At 35.5% G+C, this 14,528-nt stretch overlaps 1 protein-coding gene across 1 annotated transcript; it reads left to right on the top strand.

Annotated features, from left to right (window-relative positions):
* Nucleotides 1-2,721: 2,721 nt before the first annotated feature.
* Nucleotides 2,722-8,958, top strand: LOC117327631 (tctex1 domain-containing protein 2-like). Its single transcript, XM_033884692.1, has 3 exons — nt 2,722-2,912; nt 6,209-6,268; nt 7,937-8,958. Exons 2-3 carry the CDS (start codon nt 6,254-6,256, stop codon nt 8,501-8,503), a joined length of 582 nt encoding a protein of 193 aa, XP_033740583.1. The 5' UTR covers nt 2,722-2,912; nt 6,209-6,253; the 3' UTR covers nt 8,504-8,958.
* The last annotated feature ends 5,570 nt before the right edge of the window (nt 8,959-14,528 follow it).

Below are 14,528 nucleotides of genomic sequence, written 5' to 3'. Positions count from 1 at the left end.
AACATAAGTTTGTATTGTCCAAAACGCAAACAAAATGTTGTTTATAGCGAGTCTAATCTCCGATGTAAATAGGATTATCCGAACACGAGAGTTCGGGACATAAGGTCGATACAAATACCGCTTAGAGAGGATACATACAGATTTTAGGTATTGTTACACAGACTCTGACAGCTGTATATTACAATCCGTATTAAGTTATTGTGTATCTAAACATTTTTATTCATGATTTTCTCTTTGATGTATTTTTTTGTCAGTAGTGTCATTTATAAGTACGATTTTTATCAATGAATTGAATTTACGTTAATACTGTCACTATTGGTTTCAAAACGTGAGAACTCGATATTTACCTGGTTGTTTGTGAAATTATGGACGAACGTGGTCTAACGTCATCCATGTACATATGAAGGCCTAGACTAAGACACACCATTACTATAAAAAAAAATATAGGATGTATGTTGTAATTGACACAACGATAGAACACCACCTCCAACACAGCACGACACCGAATTCATGTCACCCACAGGTGTAAATCAGACCGTAAAATACATATCAAAAATCAAAACATAAGGAAATACATAGATCTTCTTCATCAATTTACATTTTTAAGAATGTCATTCAGCACGATTAGTTGCTGAAGCAATATAATTCAATGCTTTCACATCCTGGTTATAAACGTTAGGTTTGCGATTGCCGTAAAATTGTACCCAGGTCAACTGTGTTAAGCTACTTAAGATTTAGTTCTTAGATAACAGAGTTGATTGCAGCGTGTGTTATAGTTAATTATATTGTAGCTTTAACCACTACGGAAAGGTCTTGGATTACTGTTATTGAATTCTCCGTCTACTAAACTATAACTACAAGGCTGGTTATACAATTCTCTGTTCGGCCTCTCTCTAAACCGTCACTTACGCTGAAAATGGCCACGAATGACCACCTCGTAACGATTTGTGTTGAAAATTATATAACATGAAGCCTGTCACTTAGACATGAACGTTTGACTCCGATAAAACTCTTGTCGATAAGCTTGGGATATCGTAATAAGAAGCATTTAGAAGTTGACATTCGAAAATTGTACACTAAAATCTTATATATACAGGTATTTACATGTACTAGTATTGTAATACGTATTCAACTATTTTAAAATGATATTTTAAACAAAAAGGTTATATGACATTAAATAATATGAACGAATTTGTGTATTGGTGTGCTTTGGTACGCTTTTACTTTCATGGGGAAGTTAATTTAACGTTTCAGATACATGCATGCATAAAAACGTACTATTGTTTCAATAAACAATAGATGCAATTGATCAGTTGGTTGTCATACTTTTGTTTGTGTATAGAGCTGGCTTCATTAATCCGGACATTTTCATTTGTCCAGAGTTCGGGGGTCGCTGGTCTTGGATATGGAGCAGCTTATCGACATAGTTTAGGCCTGGCCTCTTTAATCCGGACACTTTTGTTTATATATGAAATGGGGAGTATTTAGTTTGATATTTCGGTTGCACATGCAGCACGACAACTTTAGCCTTATATTAGAGTGTAAGTGAGGTTTATTAGGTCGGACATTGTTTTGATATGGATAGCTACAAAAGTCGGTTGAATTTCGGTGTTGGCGTGGCCAAATACACCTTAGAATCTTCGAGCTGCTGATTATAATTATTAAAAATTGACACAATTAGGGAAAGACATCCTAATGAATCACTGTCCTCTGTTTAGCCACTTACGCTGTGTATGGAAGGGCCTCGTTGGGTATGTGGGATATGGGAGAATGTTAATACAAAATAATTGTGCAATTGAGGAAAATTTGTTCATGATGCAAACATATTACGAGGAAATTATTTAGCAGAAAATTAGATTTTGTATGATTGACCCTGGAAATATTTATTGTTATTTAATGTATTTAAATCTTCATATCCATGAACTGTATCAGTTTACGATTAATAAAGAATTGAATGTGCCAAGGATATTATAGACCCTTCCATACATTGTAACGCGTGTCTGAATGTATGCTGTTCAGATGTAAAAGTCGGTCAATTGCAAAATAATACAAATTAGAAATACAAATGAATAGATAAATAAATAAATAAAAAAGTAAGTAAAAATAGATAAATAAAAAATGCACATGTATATCAAATTTATGTATTGTTTGCCATTACATCATAACCAGCACCACGTTGTCAGTATTCACCACAAAGAATATATCTGTGGCGTTAATCCAGTATTATACAGTGACTCGCTTGTCCATATAGATAACAAGTGCTTTATAATGTGATCAAACATCACGAGCAAGTATTGAATCGATGTTTGTACATTATGAAGTGGAATGTCAAACATATTTAGATGATAACCTTTCTGTTCAATTATTGAGTACAAAAACATGTATTTTGTTTTGTTCTGACAAAATACACACAGCTCATGTAACTCGGACAAGTTTACTGGGTGACGTAATTACACAAAACACAATAGATGACAATGACTATTTGTGAACAATGGAACATTTTAGATTTACTTCGACCAAACAGTGATCATCATGAATTATACACCCTGGTTCTTCAACGTGTTTAATTTGACGAGACCCAAATCAAATATTTAAAGAGGATATTTGTTTAATAATTAAAATAAACCCCGATCAAGTGGCTTAATCACTAGGCTTTACAAGTATACAGTAAACAGGGCTCCGTTGTTACAAGCTTATAGTAAAAACCTCATCCAATACACACTGGCAGTGAACCATAGGGATCACGGGCGAACACACCGCATTATAACCTAGGTTTCCCAGGAGGGCAGAGTACAACAGTATCCTGGAGTGACCATCTTCACCATTTCAAAGTTTTGCTTTAATGTTTTGTGTTGGAAAATGATAAAGAGCTACGTATTAAGACATATGACGTAGCTGTTGCCCTTTTACAGGCAAGTATCACTCTTCGGATTTTTCATTTATCATGCCAGTATAAAGATCACGTGTAATTTCAAGCATTTTCGTTTTAAATAATTATATTTGTACATTGAAGGACGAGAAAAGCATGTATCTATATAATTATGAATGATTTAGTTATTATTAATTGTTAATGAAGTATACCATTTTCTATGGGTTTGACCGATTTGTTGGATGTTACAAACGAGTCACTACGTATACGTAATATGAGATGACAATACTACGGGATTCTTAGACTTGAATATGTTAGCATGGCTTAAATGTATCAATTGTTACGGGTGTAAATAGAAATATGTTAATCAGGACACGTGATTGAAGACACTTCCATAAATCATAATGTATTAACCCAATAATATACCTAAATGCTGTTCATTGCCCCGTAAACCACACACTATATAATTTAAAAGTTAGGATAAAAACATAGAAATGATACTTGTTTATCATACTCTGAGACGGATCGGAAGGGGCGCTGGAAATAATTTCAACCTGGTTATCTGGTGAGTTCTCTTAATGCTGTATGCTGCCTTTCTGAAATCATGGCGCGTCATTCTTCTAAAATACATCCACAAAACAAGGTATATAAAAATAATTGTTATTTGTTATTGAACACTGGATGGATTATTATACGAATGAGAAAACATACTAGTACCAATAATATACTCATGTAATACGGGTACATTTGAAGTTAGAAATTTCCAAGGGCGACAACTCTAATATAAGTCTCGCATATTATATACAAACCGAACCCTCTATAAACCGAACAAATAGTCATGTCCCTTGCATGTTCGGTTTATAGAGGTTCCACTGTATAAACATATCATATATGCAAGTTTTGTAGATTTGAGATGGCACGGATTCCCAACACACATATAGGCCCATCTACTTATGTACATACCTAAATATATAAATATGGGTTGGGAATACGGACCATCTCACATTATTTCCACTCGTACTGTTTATACTGAATTAGTGTATTTATCTGTGTAAAATGGATCATATATAGTCCGTCAACTAATATGAAATCAAACTTTGGTCATTCTTACACGTAATTACAAAGTTGAGAAACAGATTAACAGTTCAGATTTTTTCATTTTCGTGTTAAACATAAAATAATGTAGTCATAAAATCAAAATACATATCAGTATTAAATATGAAATGTGTTCACCAAAATGACAACATTTTATAGGAATAATCACACAGTAAAGAATCTCTGTCGGTATAATCTCTCGCTGAACCTTTCTTTATCAAGGGATTTGAGAATGTAATCCTCTTTTGAAAATGTGTAAAAAGAAAGACTATCTATATTCGGGAAGGTATTTATTTAGACCCTATTGACACATACGCATTCACCTTACACACAAAGACAAGATAAATCGGTCAATTGTAGCTGATTTTATTTCTAATAATAATGACGTAAGAACGTGAGTTCTTATTTTCATACTTTTCAGTGATGTTAGTGGAAATAAAAACAATTCAAATATAGGGTTCAATAAAAGGCACACAATCTATGTCTTAGAGGAAAATAAACCATTCTATGACGGTAAATATAGCCGATAACGAGATAAACATGACACACGGGTATAACATCAGGTAAATATAGCCGATAACGAGATAAACATGACACACGGGTATAACATAAGGTAAATATAGCTGATAACGAGATAAACATTACACGTGGGTATAACATACGGTAAATATAGCCGATAACGAGATAAACATGACACATGGGTATACTATACGGTAAATATAGCCGATTACGAGATAAACATGACACACGGGTATTACATACGGTAAATATAGCCGATAACGAGATAAATATCACATACAAGTATAACATACGGTAAGTATAGCCATAACGAGATAAACATGACACACGGGTATAACATCAGGTAAATATAGCCGATAACGAGATAAACATGACACGCGGGTATAACATGCGGTAAAAATAGCCGATAACGAGATAAACATGACACACGGGTATAACATCAGGTAAATATAGCCGATAACGAGATAAACATGACACGCGGGTATAACATGCGGTAAAAATAGCCGATAACGAGATAAACATGACATACGGGTATAACATACGGCAAATATAGCCGATAATGAGATAAATATGACACACTGGTATAACATAAGGTAAATATAGCCATTACGAGATAAACATGACACACGGGTATAACATAAGGTAAATATAGCCGATAACGAGATAAACATTACACGTGGGTATTACATACGGTAAATATAGCCGATAACGAGATAAACATGACACATGGGTATACTATACGGTAAATATAGCCGATTACGAGATAAACATGACACACGGGTATTACATACGGTAAATATAGCCGATAACGAGATAAACATGACACGCGGGTATAACATGCGGTAAAAATAGCCGATAACGAGATAAACATGACACACGGGTATAACATCAGGTAAATATAGCCGATAACGAGATAAACATGACACGCGGGTATAACATGCGGTAAAAATAGCCGATAACGAGATAAACATGACATACGGGTATAACATACGGCAAATATAGCCGATAATGAGATAAATATGACACACGCCGATGCCGATAAATGTCACGAACTTTAAGGTGTGCTGCATATTAAATAATTATCTATATTATATTGATACGAGTGTATGATTCTTTTGTCACATTATTTCTATCAAATTTGTGAGAAAATAAGCGAAAATTTTAACTCGAATTGCAAGTTCTTAACCACCAAAGCAATCGTGTGGAATCACCATGATGTCATTTGATGACGCCAGAATAGTGTTATTACACATACATTGTATATGTGTGATATGATATTTATGACAGGCCTGTGTGACATGAGAGAACATGCCAGATTTATGATTTATGGAGTTTAAATGTAAAGTGAAAGTTTTTTCTCCTATGTTCGAATTCGATTCGTTTATTGATCGCTTCTGTCGATCCGCTTAAAAAAATAAAATAAATAATCGCCCGATTGACCTTGGCAATGTTATTAACAACGTCAGTGTGATAATATACACTGTTATATGAGAGTAATCCCGCGAGCAGAATTAGCTGATAATCCGAAATAGGTTTCACATTAAAGGAATACTTAACTCCTTAAGATATGTACAATGTTATGTACTTTATAAGTCTCGTTCGTGTTGTTGGTTTAAACATGCGATATCAATTTGTTTCTAGTTTAGAAAAAATAGTCCTTGGTCTAAATATGATGATTAAATTGAGTTCAATAATGAAATATTTCTTTTCTTTCATATGTTTCAGGTTCATCTTTTTTTTGCAAGTGACCGTAATCGTTAACAACGCATTATGTCAGAGGTAACGGTAAGTTCATTTGCTCACAAGAACACGACACACAATCGGGAACCGTCGCCACTTTCCGTAAATGTTCCTGTACATTCCGGAACCTTTTATCAAGGAATCTACAGAGATAGTCGAATGACGTTGGAAAAACCACTTGAGCATTTTCGTCATTACTTCAGTTTTTCCGAAGATATGATGAAAAGATCCGAGTGGTTTTCTGATTGAAGATCAGTCATATTTACGGAAAGTGTCATTTTTTTCCAATATTAATATACGATCGTGACACATTAGTTCATACCTTTAACAACTGTACACAAAGTTAGATTTTCAGGAGCTGTACCATGACATCTTAATTGTATCACAATCACAATACTGTATTTAATACACACCCTTTGTTTATATTCGTTTTGTTAATCGTTTGCCTGTGCTATCTGATTAGCCCATTCAATATTAGTAATTATGTTAATTGAAGCTTTCTATAAAAACTGATGGCTATACCATTTTAGTCAAACAAATATAATATTTGGAATACAGACAGAAGGAAACTCTTACAGCGGGCTGAAGTTAGCAGCGGATTCGTTATTCGTTATTGGGGATTCGAATAACGAATCCGCTGCCAGCAGCGCAACGATTCAGTGACATACATGTTCAAGTGATGTTTTTCCTTTTGATATATGATTGGATATTCGAATAACAGCAGATTAGTTTAGCAATATTATTAATTAGTAGCATAAATATAATAATCAAGAGTATTTTACTGATAGAATTTTAAATTCCGTATACATGTTAGCATTCCAATAAAACCTTCAGCTATATCGAAATGATACTCTGGTCTTTATATATTTGTACCATAGAATGCTGGCGAAGAAACATAGAACTTCGTCTACTTGTAAAGAGACGATAAACCTCCCACAAGAAAGAAACTCTTGGCAGCAGATTCGAACTAGAATCCCATTATTGTTGATTGAATTACAAAGTAATTATATCATTGAAATACCCGCAAATTACCATTTTCGTAATTTGTGATAAAATACGTCAATTAAACATCAAGAACTGAATCCACAATGCGCTATTTGCAGCAAATTCGTTATTCGAATCACAAAACCAAAATGTAAAATCGAATCTCTAATCATAGTTTATCAGAAAAATACCAATAAAACATAAGTAACTGAATCCCCAATTCACTGCAGCGGATTCGTCAGCGGAATCGTTATTCGAATCCCCAATCACATATTATAAGACAAAATACTTAGATGTAACTGAATCCCCAATTCACTGCTTCTGCGGTTTTGTTATTTGAATCCAATTGTCAAAATGTCAATTAAAAGAAATATCATTTAAACATAAAAAAAACTGAATCCCCAAACCGCTGCTGGCAGCGGATTCGTTATTCGAATCCCCGATAACGAATAACGAATCCGCTGCTAACTTCAGCCCGCTAACACTTACTACATGTACATGTAAGTACGCTAACTAATGAACCTATTGTCATGCAAATTGGCATGAGTGATCTTTACACTGGAGTGTAAAGATCACTCATGCCAATTTGCATGACAATAGTTTCATTTCTTTCAGACTTGAAACTTTCCAGGATACTATTGTTATAATTAATTTTGTACCTGGTACAACTGCTCCTTTGATAATGACATTATGGTGTTATTGTGAACATTTCCACTTCCTTTTACACAGATAACAGACGATGCCTCCTCAGACAGCAAGAGGCGGACCTCGAGAGAAGTCGTCTCCAAACTGACGGCTCCCAATGCAAGTCGTCGGAAGTCCTCGTTCTTTAAGCTGGCCCAGAGCTCGCAACAAGGAATCCACATAAGGCGTATGACTAAGGCATTATTAGGACAAAACCTTGAAACACCGGACGAACAACAAGACTCCAAATCAAAAGTTCGACTAGAAAATACATTCAAAATGAAACCAGATGAAAACTTCTTGCCGTTCAAAATTCGGAATGAGATCTCGTTGGTGCTTCAAGAGCATCTCGACAACGTGACCTATGACCCGATGGTGTGCGCTCGATTATGCTGTGAACTTTCGGTGGCTATAAAGAACAAGGTGAAGAGTTTGAATACCCCGCGACATAAGGTTATCTGTAACGTTTGTATCAGCCAGCACACAGAACATGGCATTCAGTTCGCCAGTCGGTGTCTTTGGGACGCCAGTACTGACAGCCACGCATGCGTAACGTATAAAAACAATTCCCTGGTAGCTGTTGGATTGGTTCATGGAATATTCTTTGAGTGACGTACACTGTATTTCCATGGAAGAATAAGCAGCTAAACTTTGATATATATTTACTTTTCTGTGATATTGTACAGGACATTAACAATCCATTATCAGAATCCGTATCTTTAGCTTTGTTTATTTGATTGTTCTTTTTTTTTCAATTAGTGAGGGAGATTTGAGCATTATTTTAGTAAATTCAAAGGCGTACGGCGTAAGTCCATTGAAATCAGTATGAAAGTGCATCGATTCATCATTATTTTCCAATACCCTTGTATACTCTCTTTAAACTTCGTTGAGCAATCATTTGTAAATAACATGTATTTTAGACAATTTGAGCTATTTATCATCGAAAAGAGTAGGAAATATGACAGACGAAGCCGTTCCGTCATCGGTATACTAATGTATTTATTATACCGAATTATTGTTGATTTGAGATTTGAATAAAATAATCATTACCCGAAATGCGTGGTCAACTAGCGTACGAGTACATCATTGTGTACATGTATAGTCTTCCTATCACCAGTACATCATTGTCTACCTGTATAGACTTCCTATCACGAGTACATCATTGTCTACCTGTGTTAACTTCCTATCACGGGTACATCATTGTCTACCTGTATAGACTTCCTATCACGGGTACATCATTGTCTACCTGTATAGACTTCATATCACGAGTACATCATTGTCTACCTGTATAGACTTCCTATCACGAGTACATCATTGTCTACCTGTATTAACTTCCTATCACGAGTACATCATTGTCTACCTGTATATACTTCCTATCACGGGTACATCATTGTCTACCTGTATAGACTTCCTATCACGAGTACATCATTGTCTACCTGTGTTAACTTCCTATCACGAGTACATTATTGTCTACCTGTATAGACTTCATATCACGGGTACATCATTGTCTACCTGTGTAGACTTCCTATCACGAGTACATCATTGTCTACCTGTATAGACTTCCTATCACGAGTACATCATTGTCTACCTGTATAGACTTCCTATCACGAGTACATTATTGGCTACCTTATAGACTTCCTATTACGAGTACATCATTGTCTACCTGTATAGACTTCCTATTACGAGTACATCATTGTCTACCTGTATAGACTTCCTATCACGAGTACATTATTGGCTACCTTATAGACTTCCTATCACGGGTACATCATTGTCTACCTGTATTGACTTCCTATCACGGGTACATCATTGTCTACCTGTATAGACTTCCTATCACGAGTACATCATTGTCTACATGTGTTGACTTCCTATCACGAGTATATCATTGTCTACCTGTGTTAACTTCCTGTCACGAGTACATCATTGTCTACCTGTATAGACTTCCTATCACGAGTACATTATTGGCTACCTTATAGACTTCCTATTACGAGTACATCATTGTCTACCTGTATAGACTTCCTATCACGAGTACATCATTGTCTACATGTGTTAACCTCCTATCACGAGTATATCATTGTCTACCTGTGTTAACTTCCTGTCACGAGTACATCATTGACTACCTGTGTTAACTTCCTGTCACGAGTACATCATTGTCTACCTGTATAGACTTCCTATCACGGGTACATCATTGTCTCACTATTTTAACTTCCTATTTAAGGGACATCCGAACAGCAAATCAGTCAAAACAAAGATATTTTACAAGCCTATATAAATTCCTACAACAATTTCACAGTAGTAACAAGATAAACTTTTAGTATGTATCCTGTCAAACCGTCGGACATTCTGTTGTCATGTAATTTGTTAATCTGTTTGTAAATTTCAAGAAAACATGCGAAAAATGCATGTTTCAGGGGGACATAATTAGCTCATTTGTATCGCTTATATTGCACAAAATAGCCGTGTCGTGAAATGCAAATGGTGGTCGTGAATGATATCGCTCAAATGCGGCATATACGGAGGCATTTCAAGCATAACAATGCTCTTATTAGACACTATAAAGAACTCTAGACAAAGCAAAAAGACTGTTTTTATAAAAAGAATGTTCGACCGTTGAGACTGGGGTAAAATAGGCCTATTTCTAAAAAAAAGGCCCCAAACTCATCCGTTTAACAATTTGTCTTAAAAAGATACTTCTTACTATGATCAGATATCTTAAAAGTATGGTATATGAGCATATTTATTGATTGAAATGCCTCCCTTTATGCCATATTTGTGTAATATTATTCACAGCCGCTAATTGCATTTCAAGGTCAACACAAAATAAGTGTTTATACATACATAAAGTCAAATCCGGTCAAATAAATGCTCCTACCCTGTACTAAAGCCACTTATGACCATAGCAGCTTGGCTATTTTTCAGGTTTGATGATTTGTGTGACTTAGAACTATCCCATGCTACATCTTACCACAAAGGCACTCTATAGAAAAAAAAATGTTAGTCTCTACAGCACAGTGTTAGTGATTTTAAGAAATTACGTCCAAACAAACATTTTGGTATACGACATGACTATTTTGTGTAAATTCTTAGATATTTAACGCGTGTTCGAAATTCATCATTATTCTCCTATATGTACATAGATGACCATTAACTTCCCATCCGTAAGAATATCTACTGAAAGTTAGACGTCAAATAGCTAGCGTGAAACTAGGACAGGCCAATATAAACTATCTACAGGTAATGTTCGGAGTGCGTTCGGAATTTATGTCGTATAAAATAAAAAACATTACTGAGCAAACGTGGTTGACGGGGATCAATCAGGTGAATAGATAATGTATAACGTGACTTCAATAGATAAATATATATATATAGTATATATCACAAATACATTCTCAACGTCGATATATCCTTCATCGTAAAAAAAACAAAAAACACCGCAAATGTAGTTACCAGAGACCCCTAATTACCACGAGGGAACCAACGCTTTTTCACCACACAAAGGTCTCAAACATTATCTGTCTACTCCTTTCTGTCTTGTGCCGATCTTCTGTACTTCTGGCTTCAGTTCCAACACGTCTAGTCTTGATGGATTCTCCCTTTTAATATTATTCTTCTCCGTGTGGTTTTAGGTCTTCTCCATGCTCATCTTCGTTGTAATTTCCTCTTATGGGCTGAAAGGCCTAAGGAATAAACTTGAATTGAATTGAATTCCTTCCAGTGCCAATTTCATGTTACATAACAGATGCTTCTCTCTCTGAATATATGTTACCGATTACCGCGCTTATCAATCCACCGAGTCCTTTTTTTTCATTGCGTATACACTATAGCTGAAGGAGAGATGTGAATATTTCCATTAGTACAATGTCATCCAATATCGGATCCCGCGGGTCTCCCTGTTATCACTTTACTGAAATGTTCAATATGTCGGTTTTTCAACTCTGTCTTTGCTTCTTATCTCTGTTCCTTGTTTCTTTCTTTCTCCAATAGAACGTTTGTGATGTTGTGTAACTCTTTCCTTCTACAGTGCTCAGCTGTTTTCTCAACATCATCAGCTTTCCCGTTGTACCAATGCCTTTGGTCCTCTCGAGCACTATTTCAACTTCTTTATCCTTGTCAACATACTCTACATTTAACTTTTCCGTAATCTTGCCCATCTCGCTCCCTCTACTTCCAGTTTTATTTCTTTTCCATCTTCTAAACATTTTCATATTTCGTTGGTTACCTATGGCTATACTGATATTGCCGCCCTTGAACTCTATTGTTTTATCATCATGCTTCGGTAAATGATCTCCAATCTCCATTTCCTCACAGACCTAGAATATGTTCATATTAAATTTTCCTTTTATTAGCTCTTGTTTGTTTTCCCTAAGGATTGGCCAGCTTGATTATGATGATTTAATCAACAACATATAAAATTTATGATCTGTGAAACCGATGATAAACAATCTATACATATATGTTTGCAGTCCGTCTTGCTATTAAACTCATTTGTAGCTATGACACTATTATTGATATACATTATATATATATTTTTTTTTAATTCAATGATTTTGAAACTGGAAACACAAAACGCCGTTTTGCAATGAGACAGCATGGAACAAGTATTTGACAAGGACTCGTTTAGATCATTATGCATTAAATTATCTTACCAGCCATAACACTCCTGCTCTTAGTAACTAAACAGTTGTTTTGATTCAATTATATTCCTGGATTAAAATCCAATTCAACTTTCACGATATAACAGTATAGGGGAGGAAACTCTGTTTGCCTTGATTGAAAGGTCTGCCTACACCGATTACGCCAGCAAGTAAACTTGGACTCACAAAGGATAGAAATGAAAAGTCAGTGAAATCAATACCGTAATACTAGCACCGTGATACAAAGTATTACAAGTAGTGATCTGTATTACCTTCTACCAGGTACTGACCGTAGGCCGGTGGTTTTTCTCCGGGTACTCCGGCCTTCCTCCACCTTCAAACCTGACACGTCCTTAAATGACCCTGGCTGTTAATAGGACGTTTAAACAAAAATAAACCAAATAAACCAAACTACCTTCTCCATATATATATACACTGTACTAACAATAAACCGGTAGGGACGGAGCAGTAAAGTCCGGGTACAGATGTACTCGATAACACAGAGACCTATATCAATCCCTTTAGTATATAGGTCTCTGGGGTACAGATGTACTCGATAACGCACGCAATTAGTTATCACCTAAAATTGGACCATCTTCTACGACAGACATCAGAAAATGACCAGTATTGTTAATGACACGTCACAAAATGACCAACAACTGGACGTCCTCACAATTCACGACACATCAAAATCACCACCCGAGCTCGTCTCCAATCGTAGACGATAATAATCATGTTGAGTACAGCACTAGTGTCGGGAATCTACAATTAATTTAGCGCGAATTTGTTGCCAGTAATATGATTTCCACGGTTTGGTTTACAGTATCGGACTAAAACTGGTCCTTAAACGTTAACCGGTTTCTTTTTGAGAAACAAACAGAATCTTTTACTTTTTAAATGACGTTCATTGAAGAAACAAGACGTAGTCGTCAATATCCCCGCGCCCCGCTTAAATAAAAACAAGAGGTCCAAAGGGCGTTGCGCCCACCTGAGGACATTCGTGTGATCTGATCATGAACACATGGCAAACACTATTTTCTTTTTGCGAGTACTTTTACACAGAATATATTATGTTTGTAGATTTAAGAGGAGGCGCATGGGCTTTATAACAGTCATCTGACTACATATTACACCAGAAAAGGTTAGCTATAGCAAATTGTCGTGTTTCTAGACTCGAAGTCTAAAACTGTTAAGAACTAAATGTGAATCCCAACCCCGTAGAGAAAGGCACCATAAGTCCGTTAGCGTTTAACAATCGTCGTGTAGATATATTGAAGCTCGTAATCAGTTTTGGATTTTAGATATTTGTTTCCATGGTTACAGGACAAACCAAAAGGGACCACTAGGGAAATGCTTGTACCAGGTTTGATGAAGTTATCTTAAACAGTTCGAAATTACGCTTCGGAAACGTTGATATTTTTTAACCATTTTTTTCTATTCTTATAGGGAAAATATGAAAAATGCAAAGTACTCCACACCGAAAGACACCACAGAGGGAGGGGGGATGTTATGTTTAGATGAATATATATTATCATTGATAATTGGCCGATTACGGAAGTTTACACTTTTCACTTTACGAAACACTCTGCTACTAGAAATGTTCGTCACATCCTGTGCCATGGTTAAACAGCAGCACATGAGGCCAAACCCAGATTGAAATCGCTTTACGAAACAATGAGAAGTTTGCAGAACCGGTTCACACCTAAAACTAGTTTGGGTGAAAATGCGAACCCTCGTTACAGTATTCAGTATTTCTGTCTTAGTGATTTTACGCCATCAAATCTCTCATTTCACATATATGCTATACTTTCGTATCAATGTCCTTTCCAGTTGAAATTTGATATTTTTTTCAGAATTTTTAAGATATTTCAATTACTAATTGTGTACATTTTATATCGACAAAAAAATGACATTTTAAACAGAACTTTGATAGGAAATTGTTGGTATATAATATTGACCTGTTTACAACAAAATATTGGCGTTAACAGAACCAGTGCCATTTGATG

The sequence above is a fragment of the Pecten maximus genome, chromosome 5 (assembly GCF_902652985.1).
Source record: "Pecten maximus chromosome 5, xPecMax1.1, whole genome shotgun sequence".
Lineage (NCBI taxonomy): Eukaryota > Metazoa > Mollusca > Bivalvia > Pectinida > Pectinidae > Pecten > Pecten maximus.
The sequence above is the reverse complement of the archived record's forward strand: the minus strand, read 5'-3'. Positions and strand labels throughout refer to the sequence as shown.